This window comes from Balearica regulorum, chromosome 1 (assembly GCF_011004875.1).
Source record: "Balearica regulorum gibbericeps isolate bBalReg1 chromosome 1, bBalReg1.pri, whole genome shotgun sequence".
NCBI classification, from domain to species: Eukaryota; Metazoa; Chordata; class Aves; order Gruiformes; family Gruidae; genus Balearica; species Balearica regulorum.
Genome location: NC_046184.1, coordinates 116,306,424 through 116,330,476, shown reverse-complemented (window position 1 = coordinate 116,330,476; position 24,053 = coordinate 116,306,424). Strand labels below are relative to the sequence as shown.

Sequence of the window (24,053 nt, the reverse complement as noted above, 5' to 3'; positions counted from 1 at the left end):
ATTTGAATGACAAGACTTCTTACCACCTGGTAAAAACATGGCCAAATGTTAGTATACAATGTTTCTATGCTCTGGACTTTTTTACATATGCACTAGTAACTGGGAATGACATTCTGCACAAAGATTCTGAAATGTTTGCCTTATTAGTGGTTCATGACAAAGACCAAACAGCAGTTACCATCAGCACTGAAGGAACAATGAATTGGGTGCCTGATCATCAAACTTGGAGGTATATCATGAAAATGTCAGATGAATTATATTCACTGTGCTTTTGGTGCTGTATGACCCAGAAAAGAACACATTCTGTGCTTCAAGAAGTGAACTGTACAATCTTAGAAAGTTCTTGAAAAACAAAACACACCAACTGGAAATATTGTTTCATCAGAAATTGATGCCAAGGCTTTTTTGTTTATTTGCTTTGAAAGGTATGAGAACAAGTCTTCAGATGGAGTGAGGTTAACATCAACTTGAAAACATTTACATCTGTCTTAAATATTTACTTAATTACAAAAACCCCACAAAATATCCTTTTGAAGACATTTCAAGGGGAAAAACATTTGCTTTTTTTTTTAGCTTAATATACGTACAATTAGATTTTCCTTTCAAAGGCCACATGTAAGACAACTATGTAAGAAATGTGACTGTAAACCTATAAAATTAGTAGATACATCCAGATGAAATGGCAGTTTTAGAAACTACTGTCAGATCTATTTTTAATGGATTACATTTCAATGCAATGTTATTGCTCTAAGATTGATAGGACAATTTTAATTGTTATTAGATTTATAGTTATGAAAGTCTCAACTTAGGGTATTAACCTCCGCAGGAAACTGGACAAGACACTTGCTTTTCATCTTCAAGCAAAAGTTTAAATTCTATTGAGACAAAAGCACACAGTATGGGTACAGGCTGCTTTCATCACTGTCCACATGAGCACAGCTACCAAATTTGAAGAGTGCAGCAGTTCAGATAATTAGCTTATTAAAGTATTAGATACTACCTACGTAAGTGTTTTTTTTTAACAGACTGCAGTTTGATACCAGACTGACCAGGTAACGGTTTTGGTTTTGGTTTTCTTATATGATATGCTTTCCTTCCCTTCCTTACCTCAATGGATGGTTTGGGGAAAACATCATCCTTGCTTTCTTCTTTGCCTTTTTCAACTGGAACCCATTCTCCATAGACACTATCTGCTTCTTTTTTCCTATGTTGAGACCCAGATGAAACAGGAAATTCCTTTGACAGGCTGACCTGATTTTTTGGTTGTGGTGGTGGTGCTGGTTTTATACTGGGAGTCTTAAAAAAATAAAAATCAGAAGAAGTTAAAATTTGAAAAACACACAATACTCACAACATGTCTTTGAGAAACGATTTATTGTATACACTACACTATTAAGTTTTCATCAGTCGTCCTTCTTACTAACATCAAACTGAAAGCCTAACATAATTTTAGCACAGCCCTGAAATACACACAAGTGAGCAACAAACTGCAGTTTAAGAGAAGATGAAATGGCTAGAAGTTAAAATCGCTTAATCAGCTTCAGCAGCCAAAAATACACAAAACCTCACTCTCACAGTTAACCTCCCTGCTCTCCCTCCACCCAATCATAAAGGGAACAATTTTAATCTGCCACACGTGCATTTTGTAACAGAAAGCCCCCAAATAAAAATCCTGGGCAGCAAAACACATTAGCTGTGATATCCACATGATGATAAAAAGCTCTGTATTACTATACATAAAGTAGTTTTCAACATTTTGTTTTCTAGTTTTTGATTATTTTTTAATAGCAGCATGAATATTGAAGTAAATTAAGTCTATGAGGTATACATTCTAAGGAAAACAAGTTCATATATTAAGACTCCAAGAAACCTCTGACAGTTTGCTCTTCTAAGAGGCAAACAGAGCCCAGACAGCTCACAATATTGGGTACACTCCTACTATCAAAGGAACACAGATGGGAATAGTAGAATCCAGAAAGAATGGAAAGAATGATACTAAGAGGGTAAAAGTTGTGGAAAACAGGCAGAGCAGCCCATAACCACTAAAGAACATTCCTCTTTGGAGCCTGCACGAAATCCCAAAGTTTCTTGGGTTTCGTTGTACCACTAACAGCACAGCATAAAGTATAAATCTATTTCTACCTTACACCTTATGTAAATAATGTATTACTGCTTATTTTGTGTACACAAGCTATATCTATTTCTACATAAAAATATAAATGCTATTTATATTTTTCATTTAGCATATTAATACTTTTATAGTAGTTTATACCCTGAAAAATCAGAGCAGACTTTCATGGGCACAAAAAACCCACCAAAGATATAACTGTAAAAAAAAAAAAGCAAACAAAAAACTTTTAGACAAATTCTAATCCATGCTTCAAAGCATATGAATCCCACGTGCCTTTAAAGATATGCTCCCTCATTCTACTCCTTCCAAAAGCTCATACACAGAAAGTGTCAACACAAGCTCTGATAAGAGTTAAAAGCAGTTCCCCCAGGAGGGGGTTTAATGGAACATTTAGACCCTCTTAGTAACAGGCAACATCAGTGATCCTCATTCTTAACGCAGCATTTACATCTCTATTGGCTAACCTCAAAACTACCACAACTTTTTTCTCCTTTAATGAACACTTGAGATCAACTGAAGAAGCAGACATATAGCATTTAGAGTCTGCACAAAGCTGATGGCATAATCTTATTCAGAACACCTCAAAATGCTTTTAGAAATTGGGGGGTGGGGTGGGGTGGGTGGGTGTTGTTTGTCTTTTAAAGAAAAACAATGCCATTCCAAAAGTATTTCCCAATTCCAATGCTGTTTGTAAATCCATACTGCTATTTTCACAATAAAAGCATGAAGTAAACCCAATCTTCTTTATGTTATTTAAGCCTTAAAAGCTGCAAAGACATTAAAGAAAAAAGTTTCAATCCAATTATGGAAACTACCACAATTTCACAGACTGCAGGTTAAGTTTCTTACTGTAGCAAGAGTACTTTTAACAACATCCTAGTGCTATTTCACAGGATAATCAATCCCTGTTTAATTTCTGCAAAATTACTTGCACTATTTAAAAATAACCACAATTTAAAGTATTGAAAAATTAAAGAAGTACTCACACTTAAATTGAAAAAAATAGGTTTGGGTTCACTGAGCTTAAAAGGATGATTATAGAAAGGACGTTCTTCCTCCTCTTCATCAGAAACATGAGGTTTGTTCACTATCACATCATCCGTGCTTTGAGCGATTTTCTTGCATTTCTAAAATAAATTTTAAAAGCAAAGAAAAAGGTACATGACAGCTCTGAATAAACCTGGACTTTCAACCAAAACATAAAAAAAGAACATTTTTACAAAAAAGTGGTTTTGTTTTCTAAAGCAGGAAGTATAATCTGACAAAATCTTTTAGCAATATCACCGATATATGTACTTTTGACATTTTACACACATTGTCACAGACACCTACCTAGGTTCGCCAGGCCCTCATGCAGCGAATAATTTCACCGACTTAAGATTTCAGCAGCATACTGTAAAACTTGCTACACAGTGCTAGTTGTAGAATGCGTGTCTAAGGCTGCAACCATTCCAGAGTAGGAATTCACTGGTTGTCTGGCATTCCACAGAACTAGCACATGGCAATCTCATAGAAACGTCAGTGTAACTCAGAACTACTACACAGGAAAACCTAAGAATTAACAGTTACTAACTCTAAGTTCCACTGGTAGTGCAGGGACCTAGTCAGATGCAATGGCTCCAAAAGATCTGATAGCTTCTGAAATATTTTGACATTGGTCAGGTACACAAGACATCCCCATTTCATATTCAACAGAAATTGAATATAAAACATATAGGTGCTATGGGGATACTGCATACAAATAAGAAAAGAACTTCCAGGGAAACAAAGAAAGAAAGACGACATTCTAGAGAGGCTAAAATTTAATGACGAAAAATTCTTTACTGATCATAGTTATCTGCACTGACTGTTTACCAGTAGCAACTACAACTTAGTTCAAAACGCATTTGAGATTATAGTCTAGTATCATGCTTCTATTATGTCCCCATTTATGAAAAGTATACTTACAAGACTTACAAGACATTTGAGGACATGAAATAATACCAGCAAAGTAAAGCCATCATCTGATTTTATTCTAGTTTAAGTTCATATCATTTTAAGTCACATTTGTTTGATGACCCAATTGTTGGCATATAAGGAGCAGACAGGCTCCATCACTAAAAATCAAGACACATTGATGGCACTGTTCTCATCAGTCCTAATCAGAAAAGATGCCTGCACTCTCCTGTGCAAAGACGCCTCCAAACAACGACAGAAGCACATGATTTAGGCAACAGGAGAAGCCTGCAGTATTTGGAAAGCTTATGTATTATCTATAGTTATTATCTGGCTCCCAACTAACTGGAAGCAGTTTGCCTAGTTTGCAGGTTACATGCAGAGAGGCAAGAAGCTGAACAGGCTCTGGAAGGGTTCTCCACTTGGGCACACTACCATATGAGAATGGGCTGGACCGCTTCTGTGGCCAATTCTGATTCAACTGAACAGCAACATTGTCCAACAGATTCCCAGAGTTGGAAAGGGCAAGGAAGGGGCAGGTTTTGTTCTTCCAGATTATCATGAACTACACTGGATCTTGATCAGGCTACATGAAGAACCACTTAGTGTATCTGCACAATCTCAGCTTTTTCACGAAGTACTTCTGCTTCCACTAGCCCACACACAGCTAAGAGATTACTTCTCAGCAATTAGACATTGCTTAATTTCAGATGTTATTTCCATAAATAGATTATTTCAGAACTATCACACTGATGATGCAATTTAAAAAAAAAAGAAAACACAAAAACCCCACCAAACCAAACCCCAAAAACTTTTCCCCACTCTTTTCTCTAGTTTCTGGGGGAAAAAAATGTAGGGGAAAATTAGCTAATTGAACAAGGTGAGTTTACTACAGTAAAAGGACAAGTACCATTTTTTTCCCCACAATCAGAACCCATCACATTTGTAGACTAGAACTGCAACAATAATTATCTAAAAATATCTTGAGTACATATTAAAATATGTGAAGTGAGCACTAGATTTTTTAACCCAAAGATAACATTTAACAATATGAAATTCACTAACAAAAGAAAGAATGTAACTAACACCACCAAAACAAAAAACTAGAAGTGAAAGCTTTTGGTTTTTATTAACAGGACTGCAAAGAGAACTACTAATTTGTACAAAATTAGAACGGAATCAAAGCCAAAAAGAAAGCAAAAGAATCAGACTTCATGCATTTCCATGGAATTAAAAAGCCTGTTTTCACAATTTAAAAAAAAACCTGTATACGGAGTAAGGGCTCAAACTACAAGCCAGCTTACATGCGAACCAAGCACACAAAATGACAGCTTGCCTAGAAGTCACAAAAAAACCAACTTGCTTATTTTCAGGTTTGATACTGTTGTTCTCACTTACCTCAGTGAGCTCCTTTAGTGTATCTCGTGATGACTTCTGACTGGCTTTGTCGTCTTTCTTTTGCGATAACAAAGGCATCAGGCTTGGTGGTAAGGGAACACCAGACTTAGCACACATGGCAGCTGCATTAGCTTTGGCTATTTCAAGTAGCTGAGCCTTGTCTAAAAAATATTATTTTTAAGAAAAATTATTATTTTTAGAGATTGTTTTAATAATAAATAAGCATTTCTGGCAGACTAAACAGAGTACAAAGAGAAAACACAAGATTTTACCCACACTGTGCATTTTTATGTTCTGTGAAAATAACTAAAATTGTACTTAGTTGCTCTGGACTTTTTAAAATTTGGTCTACCCAACAAACAAGTGAAATTGCAAATTTAACACAAAGCACACAAGTCCAAATTACAGCACTCAAAATCCTCCAAAGCCCAGAAGTTCTGATCATCGATTAAATCATTCTAGTTTTGGAAATACCGGGTCATTTCTACACAGCATAAATTCCAAAGTCTACTTTCTAGCTATCTCTGAAAAGCATTCAAAGGTCTTGAGGAAGTCCCCTCAAGTCCCCCAGTACATAGCCTGAAAGCTACTTACAACCAATCAACAGAAAATATAAGCACTGAATAAAAGGTGCACTTGTATAAAATACCTGTTTTATTAACAGTTTTGTGTGTAATTGTATTTCTTTACTAAGGAAAAAAAGCACGTGACCCTATCACTGAAATCACATAAAAAAAAAAAGTATGTCTGTCTTAGTTTGCAAATAAATGAGTTACTACTACCTCTGCAAGCGTACAGCTTTACAAAAATCCTAAAAGGACAACATGCCTTTGCTTCTTGAGCATTAGAAGTATATGGATACATATTCGCTGCATAATGAAAGCATGAAGGCAGATCCAAGGACGCTCATTAATTCTCAGGTTCTGTACAAAAATGCTTCTCTGGTAGAGAGGCTTCTGTGGTAACTTCATAAGACGGGACTAAAAGGATCAGAACCTGAGCTCCACAAAAGACAGCTTTTTCACACACTGTACAAGAGCTCATCTCTCAAAATTAAAGCCTTCTTTCTCCTTACGTAACTTACTACCTTAAGGCCTCTCTTCCTCCAGTCACAGAAAAAAGATACAGTTCATTAGGAATTTTTCTCTTATTTTCCAATCAGCTGGATCTGGAAACATTTTCAGAAACAAGTCTGCCTTGCCATTAAATTCTTACCATGGGAAAGAGGCAAGACAGTAATGGAAACAGATAAAAAAGCAGTACAGCTGATGACTGAGCCAAGAACTCTCCAACTGACACTTGCTTTCAAATGTTCTTTCATGCCCAATTTGTTCTCAGGAGAACTAGAAATTCCTAAGTTTCTTATAGAGGACTTGGCCTTTACTAACCAGTAGAATAACCAGTGCTCCTCAGGACTGCAACATACCACCTTTGTATAAAAGCTCTATAACCAAGATATAACCTGCTCTAAATACACCTTCATCCAAATGGTAAACATTGATTCAGCTCCAACATAAAAGTTCCTACTAGAAGCCACTGCCTGAAAGTAACACACAAAACTACTTCCAAGAAATTCCTTATGAATGCTACAGAGATACGTTAGACTATGTAAATGAACACATTATCACAGAATAATTATCATGGAACTACTGAAAATAAAATTACCACTTACCCAAGTCTGTAAGACGTTTAGGTGACCTGCTTGAAAATCGTTCCGATGACCTCGACCTACGACGATCGGGCGATCTGCTGTATCTTCTTCTCCCTGAAGATCTTGATCGCCGTAGTCGAATTGGCGACCTACTAGAGCTCCGTCTTCTTCCTCTTGACCTTGATCGCCTTTGACGAATAGGTGTTCGACTCCTGCTGCGTAATCTGAGGGAAATTCTATGATCTCTTGAATCTGATCTTCTTCTTCTTCTATCAGTAGATCTTGATCTATTTCTCTGAGATCTCTTACGCCTGTCTCTTGATAAAGAACGCCGTCTTCTTGATGCTGACCTTGACCTACTCCTCCTTCTGTGCCTTGAACGTGACAATGAGCTAGACCGAGAACGACGGTTAGATTTTGATCTTGATGCTCTTCTCCGCGTTACTGATCTGGAGCGATTACGTCTAGAGCGAGATTCTGTATCATATCTCTGGGATCTATGCTGAGAAGACCTGGAGCGTCTGCTTCTAGACCTCCGCGAAGATTCTTTCTCTGCTGTTTTTTCAACAGATTTGGATCGACTCCTCTGGCGAGCAGTGGACCTGGAGCGTCTACGTCTAGACCTCCGGGAAGACTCTTTGTCTACTGCTTTTTCAACAGACGTTGATCGACTCCTTTGGCGAGCAGTGGACCTGGAGCGTCTACGTCTAGACCTCCGTGAAGATTCTTTGTCTGCTGTTTTTTCAACAGATGTGGACCGACTCTTCTGGTGAGCAGTGGACCTGGAGCGTCTACGCCTAGATCTCCGTGAAGACTCTTTGTCTGCTGCTTTTTCAACAGATGTGGATCGACTCTTTTGGAGAGTAGGAGATTTTGAGCGTCTGCTTATAGATCTTCGTGAAGACTCTTTGTCAGATATTTTATCAACAGATTTGGATCTAGATTTTTCACGTTCAGAAGACTCAGAACGCCTACTTTCAGGTATAAAGGAAGAGTCCTGTTCCTCCAATCTCTCAAGATGCACAGAATCCTGTTTATCTTCATCTGCCAAAGAGGGCTCCACATCCTCACCCTCTTCACCAGTGGTAGACCTTGACTCATGCTCATCTGATGACGTGGAGTCTCTTCGTTCAGCTGTCAAGGACGGCTCCACATCATCTACTTCTTCACCAGTGGTAGACCTCGATTCACGCCCATCAGGGGATGTGGAACGTCTGCATTCAGTTGTCAAAGAGGGTTCCATATCCTCACCCTCTTCACCGGTGGTAGATCTCGACTCATGCTCATCTGATGATGTGGAATCTCTTCGTTCAGCTGTCAAGGAGGGTTCCATATCCTCCACATCTTCACCAGTGGTAGACCTTGACTCATGTTCATCTGAGGATGTGGAGTGCCTACGTTCAGCTGTCAAAGAGAGCTCCTGGTCCTCTGCCTCTTCACCGGTGGTTGACCTTGACTCACGTCCATCAGGAGACACGGAGCATCTATGTTCAGCTGTCAAAGAAGGTTCCAAATCCTCTACTTCTTCACCAGTTGTAGACCTTGACTCATGGTCATCAGAGGACGTGGAGTGTCTACGTTCAGCTGTCAAAGAGGGCTCGCCATCTTCTATATCTTCACCAGCAGTAGACCTCGACTCATGCTCATCAGAGGATGTGGAGTCTCTTCGTTCAGCTGTCAAGGAAGGTTCAGCATCCTCTATGTCTTCCCCAGTGGTAGACCTTGACTCATGCTCATCAGAAGACACGGAACACCTACGTTCCGTTGTCAAAGGCTGCTCCAGATACTCTCCTTCTTCACCAATGCTAGATCTTGACTCATGCTCATCAGGGGACATGGAGCGCCTATGTTCAGATGTCAAAGAGGGCTCCAGATCATCTATTTCTTCATCTATGGTAGATTTCTGGTCATGGCCCTCAGGGGACACAGATCGTCTATGTTCAGAAGTCAAAGAAGATTCTAGACCCTCTTCATCCATGGGAGATTTCAGCTCACAACCTTCCTGATATGAGGATGTAGAATGTCTACGTTCAGGTATCAAAGAGGGGTCTAGATCCCCTGTTTCTTCACCAGGGCCAGATTTCACACTGTAGCCATCAGGAGACATGGAACACCCACTTTCATGCGCTGAAGAAGGCACTGCATCATCTATTTTTTCAACAGGGATGGATTTCAAGTCACTGTCATCAGGGGACATGGAAGCTCTATCATTTAGCGTCAAAGGTTCGAGACCACCTGCTTTTCCAACAGTGGGGAATCTCAACTCCTGGCCATCAAGGGATGCTGCATGTTCATTTTCAGGTGTTGGAGAAAGCTCCCGAACACCGGCTTTTTGAAGAGCAGTGAATCTTACCTCCTGGCTCTCAAAAGACAAAAGATGGTCATTTTCAGATGTCAAAGAAGAATCCATATCCTCTGTTTTCTCAGCATAAGTCAGTCTTGATTCATACTCTTCAGGGGACAGAGCACGCTCATTTTCAGATGTAACAGAAGGTTCCTTAGCCCCTACCTTTTCAGCAGGACTAGACTGCAGCTCCTGACCTTCAGGGGAGAGGGTACATTCACCTTCAGACAAAGACAACTCCTGCACCTCTGTTTTTCCAACAACAGTAGACTGCAACTCTTGGCTATCAGTGGACACTGAACTTTCACTTTCAGATGTTTCAGAAGGTTCTTCCATTTCTTCTTTTTCAACAGGACTGGATCTCAAATCATGGCCTTCAGGGGACACCTCATACTCATTTTCAGACAGCAAAGAACACTCCTGCACCTCTGTTTTTTCAGTAAGAACAGAGCGCAACCCTTGCCTTTCAGGAGATGCAGCATATTGATTCTCTGCTATTAGTGAAGGCTTCTGTACCACTGTTTTTTCAGCAAGAGTAGACTGTAATCCTTGGCCTTCAGGGAAGATGGTATATTCACTGTCAGATATCAGAGAAGGCTCCTGCACCTCTTTTTCAGCAGGGCTGGCTGTCATCTCCCGATCCTCAGGAGATGCAGCATATTCATTTTCAGACAGTAGAGAACACTCCTGTACGTCTGTTTTTTCAGCAAAGGAAGACGGCAATTCATGACATTCAGAAGACACAGCATATTCATTGTCAGGTACTACAGAAGCCTCCCGCATCTCTATCTTTTCAGGAGAGCTAGATCTCAACTCCCGGCCCTCCCAAGATACAGCATATTCATTTTCAGACATCAGAGCAGGTTCTTGCACTTCTATCTTTTCAACAGGGGGCGACCCCAACTCCTGGCTCTCAATGGACACTGAACATCTCTCCTGAGACATCTGATAAAGTACCTGCATCTCTGTTTTTTCAGCAGGGGTTGATGTCAACTCCGGGCCATCAAGTCCTATTGTGTATTCATTTTCAGACATTTGAGAAGGTTCCTCTACCTCAACTTTTTCAAAAGGGGTGGATGCCAAGTCACGACTATCAGAGGAAACAGAACATCTGCTTTCGAGTACCAGAGGTGGCTCCTGCACCTGTATTTCTTCATCGTAGGCAGATCTCAGCTTGTGGCCATCTGGGGATACAACGCATTTCAGTTCGGAGGACAAAGATGACTTTCGCATCTCTACTTTTTCAGCAGGGATAGGTCTCAATTCGTGACTATCGGGCAACAGGAAAAGCCCACCTTCAGATGTCAGAGAAGTCACTGAGGCCTGTAGTTTTTCAGTAGGTGTGCTTACTGACTCACAAACATCAGTAGACTTGGAGAACTCACTTTCCAGTTGGAGAACAGGCTTCTGTATCTCTGTTTTTTCAGCTGCAGTGGATGTCAACTCATAGCCTTCAGCAAAGACAAAACACCTAAGCTTAGATGCCAATGACAGTTCTGCACCTTCTATTTTCTCAATGTAATTGTGTTTTGCTTTATGAACATCATGGCACACAGGAATTCCGCTTTTAGACATCAAAGATGATCCTATACACTCTATTTTTCCAGCAGGCAGGTATCTAGATTCATACATTTCAGACGATTGAGAGCAGTCGATTTCAAGTACTTGTGGAAGCGTCGGACCGTCAAAATCTTTGTCAACAGATGATCTGGACTCATGAACTTCAGAAGACTTGCAGCTTTGTCCTACAGTTGTGAGTACAACTTCATGCAGTTTTTCAAAAGATGATGCTGAACTGAGGTCACCCGAGATCTCGACAGGACCACACTCAGATGTGAGGGAAACATCTGGAACCTTTACTTTTTCAACAGATAAAGATCTTTGTTCATTTCCATCCGGTGACTTGAAGGACCCACCTTCAGACATCAAAAGAAGCTCCTCTCTTTGTGTAGCAAAGCTGGATCCTGATTCATGTCCATCAGGAGACTTGAAGCATCCATTGTCAGAAGTCAGAGAAGGCTCCTTTATCTGGCTCTTTTCAACAGGCAAGGAGGCTGACTCACAGACATCAGGGAATGCAGAGCATGTAACTTCAGGTGCTGGTAAAGATTTTTCAGCCTCTACTGTTTCAAAAGATAGTGACCTTGACTCAGGGCTGTCAGACAACTTGGAAGATTCCCTTTCAAGTCCTGCAAAACACAGTGGTTTTGCAACACGAGTATGTCTCAATTCATGACCATCAGCCAAGTCAGAAAGTACACTTTCAGACATCAAAGACCCCTGAACGTCCACTCTTCCAGAGGATGAGGAGATTGTCTTGTAATCCTCAGAAGATACAGAGCATCCGCTTTCAAGTGTCAGAAGAGGCTCTGGACCCTCTATTTCTTTGAGGGAAGTAGATCTCGACTCATCTTCATGGGACGTGGAGAGCTGAAATTCTGTTACCGAAGAATCTTCTGGATCTCCCCTTTTTTCAACAGATGAGGATCTTGACTTGGATGTGGAGTACGTAAGTTCACATAGTGATGAAGACTCCAGAGCTACTGTTTTTTCAGCTGATCCATTTTCAGATGACACAGAAAGCTCTGAAACTTGTGGTTTTTCCACAGGCATGGATCTCAACTCCTGGTCATCTGAGGTTTTGGAGCTGTCAAATTCAGGAGTCACAGAAGGCTGCAGACCTGCTGTTTTTTCAACAGATGAGGAGCTTTTCTCAAGACCATCAAAAGTTTTGGAAAATCCACTTTCAGATGCTGGCGGCAGCTCTGGGCCATTTATTCCTTCAACAGACAAAGCTACTGACATGGGACCATTAGAGGATTTGGAGGAGCTGCCTTCACTTGCAAAAGAAGGTTCAGGAACATCTACTTTTTCAAGACATTTGGTTGACTCCTGAAGTTCGGAAGACTCCACACGCTTGCTACTGCACTTTACTGAGGATAACTTACTCTCTCTTTTTTCTACAGATTTGGACCTTGACTTAACACTATCAGAGGACTTGGAACGTTTCCGTTTGGATTTTTTTGATGATTCCTTACGCTTTTTTTCAACAGACCTAGACCTAGACTTGTAACGTTCAGAAGATTTTGAGCGGCGGCGCTTAGATTTTCGTGAGGACTCCTTCTTTTTTTCCACTGATTTGGATCTAGACTTGTAACGGTCAGAGGACTTTGAGCGCTGACGTTTAGACTTCCGCGATGATTGCTTTCGATCTCTTTTTTCTACTGATCTGGATCTAGACTTGTAACGGTCAGAGGACTTTGAGCGCTGCCGTTTAGATCTCCGCAGGGATGCCTTCCGACCTCTCTTCTCAACAGACCTCGACCTAGATTTCGAACGGTCAGAGGAACCAGATCCTCTATGTCTGAACCTCCATGAGTATTCTTTGCCTCCTCTCTTTTCTGAAGACCTGGATCTAGATTTAGAATGGTCAGAAGACCTGGAACGTCTGCGACGGGATCTCCAGGAGGACAACCTGCTCCCCCTCTTTTCCACTGACCGTGATTTAGACCTGTAGCGGTCAGATGACCTGGAACGTCTACGTCCAGATCTTCGGGAAGACAGTCGCTTTTCCACTGACCTGGACTTAGATCTGTAGCGGTCAGAAGACCTGGAACGTCTGCGTCCAGATCTTCGGGAAGACAGTCGCTTTTCCACTGACCGTGACTTAGATCTGTAGTGGTCAGAAGATCTGGAACGTCGGCGCCCAGATCTTCGAGAGGACAGTCGCTTTTCCACTGACCTGGACTTAGACCTGTAGCGGTCGGATGACCTGGAACGTCTACGTCCAGATCTTCGGGAAGACAGTCGTTTTTCCACTGACCTGGATTTAGATCTATAGCGGTCAGAAGACCTGGAACGTCTGCGTCTGGACCTTCGGGAGGACAGTCGCTTTTCCACTGATCTGGATTTAGACCTGTAGTGGTCAGAAGACCTGGAACGTCTACGTCTGGACCTCCCAGAGGACAATCTGCTCCCTCTCTTTTCTGCTGATCTGGATTTAGACCTGTAACGGTCAGACGACCTGGAACGTCTGCGCCTGGACCTCCGGGAAGACACTCTTCTCTCTCTCTTCTCCACAGATCTGGATCTAGATTTGGAATGCTTTTTTCTGGAATCTGAATAGTTTCTGCTCCTAGAACGTGCTCTTTTAGAGGTCAAACGTCTGGAAGCAGAACGCGACCTGGATTTTTTCTTCCGCTTCCTAGACCTGGACTGAGACTTGGAGCGACTCCTTTTTTGCTTCTTTGCATCATGTTTTTTATCACTGCTTCTGTGGCTACTTTTTTCAATAACTTTCTCAAGTCTCATTAGAGTCTCCCTCATTCGTGCTGCCACATCAGGTTGCACATCAGATGTTTCTGAATCTCTCTTCTCCGACTCCTGTTCTGGAGTTGCTTCTTTGACAGCCTCAGCCTGTGGAATGACTTCTGACTGGCTTGCCTCTGCCACAAGTACTGGAACTGCTTCTGTAACAGTCTCAGGTACCGAAGCTGCTTCCAAATCTTTTGTCTCTGCCTCCAACCCCACAGCTGCTTCTGCATCTTTCAGTTCTACAACAGTCTCAGGAAGAGGAGCTGTTTCCAAATCTTTTGTTTCTGCCTCATGAGATGTAGATGCTTCTGATTGTTTTGTGTCTCTGACTATTTCAGATTCAGGAGTCCCTGCTGCATCTTTTTCATCTGCTGCACCTGAAGCACTAGAAACTGTTTCTGCTATTAAAGGCTCAGATGCTCGAGTTTGCTCTGCATCTTCCTTCTCAACCAGTATCTCACATTCCTGAGCTTCACCTGGAACTCTCACATCCTCCATTTGTTGAACCTGCACCCCTTCTGCATACTGTACTTCTGCTGCCACTTCATGTTCTAGTGTTTTTTCTAGATCTTTCACGTCCCCTGGTTTTGGAAATGCTTCAGAAGATTTCATTTCAGGAGCACTCAAGATTTCTGTAGCCTCTTCTTTACTCTTCCATTCTGGAAGCAAAACCTGCTGCAGAACTGCTTGTGGATGTTCCTGCTTTTCAGCATGCAAAGGTTCTGGAACAGCTTCTGAAGCACCCTCTAAAACATCCACCTCCCCCACATTTCCAGACTTATGGGAAGTTTCCAAACCTTGGATATCCATGTGTACCTCGGGCTCTTTGACTGTTTCAGAATTTTTCACCTCTACTGTTGCAGACTCTTTCATACTTTCCAACAATCTCACTTCTCTAGCTTCTGATGCTGGCTCCAAATATTTTGCTTTCATTGCCTTCTCAGTTTCTGAAGCTTCTTCCAAATCTTTTACATTGATATGCAAGGGTTCATTTTTTTTTGTGCTTGTCCTCCTTGTTGCAATTATATATTCCACAGTAGGTCCCTGAGTTCTCACATCTGTCAAAATCTTAGACTCCAAAGTTCCCTTCAAGTTTCTCCCTTCTGTCACTACTTCTGATGCCATAGTTTTTTCTCCCACTCTGGGCAAAGACTCTAACACTGCTTCTGAACGTCCTACTGTTTGTTCCTGTACAGATTTTGAACTTGTTTCTAAAGTTTGCACTGTCACTGTTTGCACAGGTTCTAGTATTGCTTTATCTGGATCTTCTGGAGCAACTTCAGAATGTCTAATTTCTCTAACCACCTCAGATGACAATGTCCTTCCCAAGCCTTGCATCAATGTCCCTGTTTCAGATCCCTCAACCATTTCCAAATTTTTCATCTGTGTTAAGCGTGAAGTTTTTGATCTCGCTTCCACATCTTTTACCTCTGCAACTGCCTCAACTTCCGACAAGTTGCCTAAACCTCCAACCTCTACAGAAGCAGAACTGGTAGCTAGTTCAGAATCCTTTATCTCCCCTACCATCTCAGTCTGTGAGGTTCTTGTATGTGTCATGACTTGAGACTGTGAAATGATGGAACTCTTTGTTTTGCTTGCACCAAGAGGTTCTGCAACCATTTCTGCATGTTTTGGTTCTCTCTCTGCTGTGGTTTTCAAATGCGTCATTCCTGCTAACGCATGAGACTCTCTAACTGGTTCCGTGCCTACATATCCAACGACAGATTCAGGAGTCCTTTCTGACCTTTCTTCTAAAAGGGTTCCAGGCTGCAAGACTGCTTCTAAAGCTTGTACCTTTGTCACACCTACAGATGCTGGATCTCCTAAATCTCTCACACCTTTCACATGCATCTGTGATGAAGATGTCTTCATCTCTGTCCTGGCTCTCTCAAGGTCTGCCTCTGAATCTTTCCTTTCTGTCTCTGCTACAGGTCCTATAGTTGTTTCCAAACTTTTCACTGCTCTCACAGATCTGACTTTCATAGCTAGGAGACCAGCATCTGAGCCTGCTTCTACTCCTGTCATACTATCTAAATTTATTTCTGGACTTTTTGACACTGCTGTTGAATCTAGTGTTGCTGCTAAACCTCTGGCCACAGTCTCACAATGCACAGCTGCTTCTGAAGCTCTCATACCTTCCATTTGCAAAGACAGTGAAGCTGTTTTCAAAGCTTTTGCTTCCACCACAGCCATTGGTCTTAGGACTCCTCCTAGACCTTTCACGTCTTCTTGCTGCGAAGACAGGGGAGTTGCTTCCAAAGCTCTCACAGTCGATTCACTCCCAGATCCTGATTCTCTCAGCAATGAAGTACCTTCTGAATGTTTTGCCTCTGCTACAGCTACAGGCTGGAGAGTAGATTCTGAAATTTTTGAAGCATTAGTATTTTCCAGTTGCAGAGTAGTTTGACTTGTTTCTCGACTTTTTACTCCTGTTAGTGCTGCAACTTCCATGGCTGCTCGTGGAGCTCTAAAACCCTCTGCCATCGGGATTTCCAGAGTTGTTCGGGGAACAATGGTCTGCACAACTGCTACGGGTTCTAAAGTTGCTCTTAAACCTTTTGCCTCTGCAAACAAGTTCACATCTGTCAATTCTCCTGGAAGTACAGACTCCTGGGTTCTATCCACACTTCTTGTTTCTGTCAAGACTTCAGGTTGTAGGAGCAATCTTGATGCATTCGGCATTGTTGCCGGATCAATGTTACCTTCCACATCTTTGACTACTTCAACTTGCAGACATTCTCGAGCTGCTTTGACATCTTTTGCTACAATACCCACAGGTTCCATGATTGTTTCCAAAGTTTTGGGCTTTACTACACCAATCGGCTGCAGAGCTTCTTCCAAAGCTTTCACATTTTCCATATGTGTAGAGCTTCTAGCTGGTTCAACATCCTTCACTTTTGTAACAGCTCCTGGTCCCAGGGGTATTTTGGCACTTTTTACTTCCAGCTGGGTCACAGCAGTCGCTGCAGAAATTTTAAAAGGATGCTGCAAAGATACATCTGCCTTCAAGACACCTGAACCCTCTGTGGCGCTGCACTGTGTCGCTCTCAAATTATCAGATATAATTGAGGGCTTCAGGGCTGGCTCCAAAGTTCTGCTCACACCTCCTAATTCCAAAGATCTTTCCACATTTCCTATATGCAGAGATTTTTCAGGTGCTTCTGGAATTTTCACTTCTTCCATGGCCACAGACACATGAGTTACCTTCACAGTATTCAGATCTGCCTGATTTGCAGATTTAGGAATTGTTGTCACATCACCTGCCAAATACACAGATTTTGAAGTTGCTTCTAACTCTTTTGCTGCCTCCTGTGCCACAGGTTGCAGAGGTGCTTCTGAGTATTTCAATACCTCCATGGTCTCAGACTCAAGAGCTGTATCCAAAGCTTTTACTTGCCCAGTGTCTTTAGATTTCAGAATAACTTCTGAACCTTTTAGTGCTTGTATTACTTCTGAAGCTAGAGTTGCTGCTGAATCTTTCTGAATTTCAGATTTACTGGCAACTCCAGATGGGATGCTAGATGAAGCGACATTTCCAGTATCAACAAGAACACCCTTTTCACTTGCATTAATACCTATAGGATAAATATTTTCGTGAGACTGTTTAATTTGTTCTTCTCTAGTGCAAATTTTAGTTTGAGTTATACTAGCATTTTCTTGGATATCCGATTGGCTGCCTTCTAAATTAAATGGAGGATTTGTTACACACAAAGTCCCCTTCTCACTTCCAAGATTTTCCGTAGATTGAGGAGAATCAGTTCTTGAATGAGAAACAAGTCCTAAAGCTTGTCTATCAAGCTCCTCACTTGCTTTTGAGCACAGTTCTTCTGGCTGCAAGTGGACAGCCAGATTTGCATCTCCAAATCCTCCATGCTGTACACTCAATTTGGAGCTTGATTTCTCTGGCATCGAGAGAGAAGCAGGTTGCAAGTCTGCATGTTCTCCATGACGTGTACTCAGCTTTGACTCCTTTGGCTGCTTTTTATGTTTTTTCTCTTTCTTTCTTTTCTTCTTCTTTTTCTTCTTCTTCTTGCTTTTGTGTTTCTTGTTCTTCTTTGATTTTTTCCTAGGAATTTCATCTTCAGCAGTAGAGCTTCTTTTTGTAGACTGAGTACTATTTTTCACAGTATTTTTGTCCACATCTAGAAAAAAGGATATTTTCCTTGTAAATGTTATTAAAATTACATTTTAAAAATTCTTTCAGACTAGTGACCAAGTACGTGGACAGAGGTACAAAACATTTAAACTTGACATCCATGCCTTCCTCACTAAACCACCATACACACACTCCCTTTTCAGCCCTCTTACCATTCCTCTCAGGAGTCACTTTAAGTAAAAATAAGTAATTCTTCTTTCAAAAAGTTAACCAAAACTTCTTGGTCAGCAACATGGTTCCAGTGGGAACATGACCCTTTCCAAGCAGTAGTTGGATATACTTCCACCTATATTCAACTGAGCAGTGCATTCTTCCAGGAGACTGGAGATACGCTTTTAAACTACACTAAGCTGCATATGAACTGGAGCAAGAGCTCCCATTTTTCAAGCAAATTATCTAAGTGGTGGTATGCTTATTGTATAAAATGTGGCCAGCCCATTATTCCCTCCTATGCTTTGACCTGTGAGTGAGCAAAATATTACTAGTGTGTTAGAAATTACCTAAGCATATTTACTGATTAAGTTCCTCACAGACTGATTTCTTCAAATAAATTTAGAGAAACAGCATCCACCTTCCCCAATCCCAAACAAGTTTTAAGGCACTGCAGGCAACCAGCTGCCCAGACCAGACTGCAGTTGCCACAAGCAGCTGCAAACCTGCAAGTACCTAATAGAGCTTTTGCTTCAACAGGAAAGTAATAAATCCAAGTGACTGCAGGGACAAGCAATCACTGAGGGGTAAAGAAATAAGGAAGACTGAGGTTTTGACCACCTTCTTTAAATTCTACACCTCATTTCCCTCTGAATTTAACCTGTGTTAGATTCTTACCCTTCTTTGGATCTAGTGCCATGTTTTCACGGCAAAGGCACTTCTATTAAAGGCAACTTGTCATAACTTGCATTAAGTATCAGCTACATATTCAAGTCCGCTTCCATGTTATCTTCAATAAGTATATATATATGGGCCAGTGCCGCAATATGGCTCTCCAATTATAATCTGGCTGTGATTACAAAGCATAGTCTTTCAAATAAACAATGCAAAATCATTCAGCAACTGTTTGTAACTGCAATAGTATTAAATGAACATGACTTAAGATTGCATAAACAAGTACCTCAGGTAGTTTTAAGCACATGCATTTTTATGGAATAAACAGCTTAACAAACAATAGTGTTTCCACCAATATTGTGAATGCAATGGAAGAGGACAATGAAGCAGAGTCAAATGATCTTTTCTACACAGCATTTTCAGAAAATTTCTGTTGTCCAACAGCAACATTAACTCCTTTCCAGATATGAACAGTGGGAACGTTTACCATAGATTAAGTTTATTAGCCAACTTCTAAGTTAACAGGTCTCACTTACTTATTACCATATTAGCTTGCCTCACTCTTCTACAAAGAAAATACAAAGAGCCCACAAAAAACCCCACCAAACAGAAACCAGCCTAAAGTGCTGCTTGTACAGCGTAAGTGAAAGACCGTTGAAAATGCTCAAGGTAAACAAGCCACTGTGCATAAAAGAAAAAGCAATTCCAAACCTGGCAAACAGAATCTCTGAAATAAACAATTTTCTACACCGCCTCTTAAAAAAAAAAAAAATCACTCTGGAACTATACTTACCAAGCACATAGCAGTCACCTATGTTTCAACTCCAAAAAATTAAAAATGCATTAATTAGAGCCTTCATCTCCCTAACTCAGAAATTTTACAGAAAGGACTAGTCCCATGAGAAGGGATACTCATATGCAACTGATCTGTTGAAGCTATGAGATTGCTACATAAAAATTTCTTAACCTTTGGAAGATTGCAATGTGAGTATCTGCATTTTAAAGATAAGTGCATTATTAATCTTAAAAAAACAAAGCGTCTTACTCTGACAGAATAATCATACAGTTCCGAATTCTAATAAATTATTTTTAGAAATAACCTTGCAAACCCATCCCAAACAACACAATAAACAATGCTACTATCCATCAGTACCTGCTTTGTAGGTAAGAACTGCTCATTGAGACCCTAAAGTAGATACATACAAAATAAAGCACAATTATATATGGATATTAATTATACATTTTATCATTATTGTAATGGAGAGGAAAGAATAAAAATAACTTTTTCACACAGTAAGTAATGCTTCCATATAATAACCAGCTTCGATTTTTAAATTATGTATTTCTCTGTCCATCTATGGTTGTAAATCACAGCAGACAAAAAAAATACTTAAACATTACAATACAACTTGTCAGATGAAGCTTGGTGAGAGGAACAGTACTGAAAAGTACTTTTTCATCTCTGTAAAATTGATTCAATTTTAAGCACTATGACAATCTTCTTAAACAAGAACATATTTGCCAAATGTGTTTTCATTTACCTGATTTGCACTGCAGCTCTGTATCAAGGGCTCCAGAGAGCACTTCCTCTATTTTCTGCACTATCTGATCATTCTGACGACTCCCAGCACCAGCAACAGTGTCATCTGAAGGGTTGGCTTGCTCAGCTGGGATTGTGTCACCATTGGGCTGGCCTTCTACCTTTCCACTAACCAAAAAAAATATCAACATAATACAAGCAATTTTGAGCCTTTTTTGATTTTAATTCATAAGCATTTATTATACTCAACCCTTCAATACAGTATTTTAGCCTCCTGAAGAAGCCATGCTTTTAGTGAAACATCTGCCTTTTGAATAACTTTCACTTATTCACAACAGAACCCGTTGTGACAACTGAGCATTAGGCACAAGGGAAGAAAACGTTCTCGACTGTGCCAAAGTCCCCACGCTTTATGTAAGAACTCGTACAGGCTCCCCTGACAAAATAAACACCCATCACTCACTTTTCTCCAGTAGATTTTGCTTGCTTTGCGAGATAAGGCCGGTAAAAACTCGGCGGGCTTAAACATAGTAAAAACAGTAAGACAAATTGCACAGACGCTCGCCTCTTCCCCTTCTGCCCCGACACAAGAGACCGACATCGAAAAACCCGTGAGTGAAAATGAGTTGCGCGTTCGCCAGGAGGCAACGCGCGCGTCCGCCCGCCCCTCCCCCCACCCGCCGTGTTTTCGCTCAAGGCGCTCGCAAGGGCGCGAGCCCCCGGGCCCCGCCATGTTGACGCCGAAACGACCCGCAAAAGCCCTAGGCCCCGGCCCGTCCCCCTCCGTCCCGAAGGGGAGCCCGCGCACCTCCCCCCCTCCACTACACCCTTCCTCTCCCCGCGCACTAGGCCGCGGCGCGAGCGCGGTTGCGTCGCCACCCCCGCCGCCGCCCCGGTCAGGCTCGTTACCCGCTGTGCTGCTGCTGCTCTTCCTGGATCTCTCGGAATTTGCTAACCACAAAGGACCGAAAGATCTGCTCGATATTAGTCGCCATGACAGCCGTACCGCACCGGCCCACACACACCCGCCCCCCCCCCCCGCGCTCCGCTTTCCTTCCTGCCGAGACGCGAGGCCTCCAATGTCCCACAATGCACCGCCGCAACTAGAGGCCGAGGGCCCTTGCTGACGTCCTCGTTATAAGCCCTCTCACCATTGGCTGTCCAATGGGGATGACGTGAGGGGGGGGGGAGAACAACCCGGGCCTCCGGAGGGCCGCTCTAGCACTGAGCAAAAGCCATAGAGCGCCAGCCTCGTCTGGCTTCCGCGGGGGGGGGGGGGGGAAGTCTCGTGTCTCGGAGAAGTCCGCCGCTCCCCGTCCCCCCCCGCAGGAGCGCGCTGCGCCGCCATGTTGTTGCACTTACCCCCACCTCCCCCGCCCTTCCCTCCCCACCGGCCGCGCTCCCACGAACAGGCAGCCGCGCGCCTCCCGGCGGCACCCCCCAGTTCCCCCCCTCCCCCCCCGCGAGAGGCAAAGCCCGGCAGGCCGCCCTGCTGCCCCCCCCCCCCCCGAACGGATGAAACCGTTAACTGCCGTTCTGCCCCCACACCGACGCCCCCACCACTCCGCCATTCTCGGCCCCTCTCGCGCCCCGTACACCGAAAAGCTGCGTCTGAGCCCCCGGGAGACCGGGGTGGGGACGAAAAGAAAGGGAAGTCGGTGGAGGGCACCATGCTGGCCGGCGACCGCCGGTCCCTGCCGCCCCGTCCCGGTCCCCGTCCCCCCCGCACGCACTACCCCCCCCCCCCCCCGCCTCCCCTTCTGCCACATAACTCCCCTCCGCTTCCCCCGCCGCGATCGCGGCCGTCTCTGGTGGCCACCGGGGCCCGGAACCGTCTGGGCCTCCGCGGAGAAGCCCGGCGGCCGGCACTCACCTCGCCGAAGGCCGGAGCTGCGGCGGCGGCGTTGGCGGCGGCGGGGCCATGGTGGGCTGAAGCGTGCGACTGTGCGTGCCGGCGGGCTCGGGGCCGGTGGGGGTGGGTGGGAGCGATGCCATTGGTCTCCATGGAGCGGGGCCAAGCCCCGCGCCTCCGCCGCCCCGTGTGCCGAACGCGGGCAGCGCCTAGCAGGGGGGCCCGCCCGCACACGAGTGCTGCATCACACGGCCCAGCGCTGTGCTGCCCTCACTTACCGAGCGGCTCCATGCGAAAGGCGCCCTCCCCCTCCGCCGTGAGAGCAGGCAGCCCGGCTGTGACACGCACATGTGCTCCGGGGGCTGTCTGCGGGGCCAGGCGGCGCGGGCGGGCGCCCCGTGAGATGGAAGAAAAATTAAAGGAACAAAGAAACGAGAAAGAAAACGCCGCCGCCGTGCATAAATAAATGACACCGGAGGGAAAACCGGGCCCGGGCCTCAGCCCGTCTGCAAAGCCGTGTCTTTTGCGAGCTGTTTTGCTGGAAGGCACCAAAATTTATCCCGAGTACAGGCACCCTTGGGGGTCCCCTTCATGCTTCCCCTAAACCGATTCTCAAGTATATATATTTAAAAATGTCCTGTAAAACCAAATAATCCTACAGCTTCCCACACAGAGTTTCTTCCGGTGTCATGAAGTACTAACTAAAGGGGGCTAGTTGAACTGAAATAAATTTAAAATACTTTAAAATACTTCAAAACCTAGGTATAACCATTTAATTGCTGCTAGGGTCTTTATTTGCAACATCAGCCTAGTGGTTTAACAATCACTTGGAAGACCCTTTAAAAGCAGTGTTGTTCTTTACTGCATATTGCTAGGAGATGGTCTGCCTTAATATTAACTTTGGAAAAACAACGTATTTGATATGTGAATCAATTTCCTTACCTAAATGTCACAGTCAATTTATTACATTTAAAATAGATATTTAAGAGGCCCTTTTACAAATAATCTGTACCTTTCATGCTGTGCCAACATGGAGATTTTAGATCTTACCAATAGGATATGGTATCTAATTTCTGGTATTCAACAAGCTAAAGATTGAAAACATTTCCCTTGAACAATTTCAGACATATTTAGATTCCCCTGATGCAAATGGCCTTGTCTAGACCAGACATGCCTTTACCCAGAAACAAGTAACAATATTCTACATAGACATAAGGTTGCTAGTAGGGGGCCTTGCTGTAACAACAGAGCTGCAAAGGCTATAATTGTAACTTACATCTTCCAAAAAAAACCCCAAAAACCAGCTGTACTCAAGAGAGCAGCACATTTGAGTGGCCTAACTCAGCCTGAGTCAGGGGCTTCAGACAGAAAAGCTGTTCCAGGCAGGGATCCGGTGCTGGCCTAGGAGAACCCACACCACAGACCTGCCGCCTTTGGGAAAGGGACCCTTTCCAACTGCAGTTAATTCATTCAAAGTAGCTTAACTACACTGGTAGGCCTCCATCTATACAAGAAAAACCATGAAAAAGGTTAAAAAAAAAAAAAAAAAGCACCAGGGAAGGAATTTAGCGCATACTGCGTATTTTGCTGTTTCCCTAAAAATTAATACAAAGTAATAACTACAAAAATTGCTATTCATAGAAATGAGGATCCCCAGCCCCACAAGAAAGTAACTATTCCTGCTCTGCCTTCCCACCTCTGTTTGCTGTAAAAAACACACAACCCTTTAGTTAAACACCTTCATTCAGTTAGGTGTTGGGTAGCTTTCAGATTAATTACATGAAATATTTTACTTTCATCTTGTCAAGACCAGTGACTGTTGCCGACACATTCAGTGTTCGATGTGTAAACATCACATTATGGGACTTTACTAAAGGCAGTTCTGCTGCAGTTGTCAGTACTACTTA

At 42.9% G+C, this 24,053-nt stretch overlaps 1 protein-coding gene across 8 annotated transcripts in view; it reads right to left on the bottom strand.

The window, feature by feature from the left end:
- The window catches only part of SON (SON DNA and RNA binding protein), a 39,749-nt gene extending 17,275 nt beyond the window's left edge, over positions 1 to 22,474 (bottom strand). For 4 of the 8 annotated variants that reach the window (XR_012838330.1, XR_012838332.1, XM_075771062.1 and 1 more), the window contains exons 1-6: positions 22,168 to 22,474; positions 20,296 to 20,462; positions 7,137 to 17,915; positions 5,465 to 5,625; positions 3,118 to 3,258; positions 1,108 to 1,296 (exon numbers count right to left, since the gene is read on the bottom strand). Coding sequence is in view for 5 of the 8 variants with exons in the window: in XM_075771062.1 (XP_075627177.1) it covers positions 1,108 to 1,296; positions 3,118 to 3,258; positions 5,465 to 5,625; positions 7,137 to 17,915; positions 20,296 to 20,462; positions 22,168 to 22,289 (11,559 nt within the window). In the remaining 3 variants the exon portion in view is untranslated. Of the gene's footprint in view, positions 1 to 1,107; positions 1,297 to 3,117; positions 3,259 to 5,464; positions 5,626 to 7,136; positions 17,916 to 20,295; positions 20,463 to 21,203; positions 21,395 to 22,167 lie in introns of those variants that run through there. The other 4 variants (XR_012838329.1, XM_075771045.1, XM_075771050.1 and 1 more) reach the window with 4 other exon arrangements.
- Between the last annotated feature and the right edge of the window lie 1,579 nt (positions 22,475 to 24,053).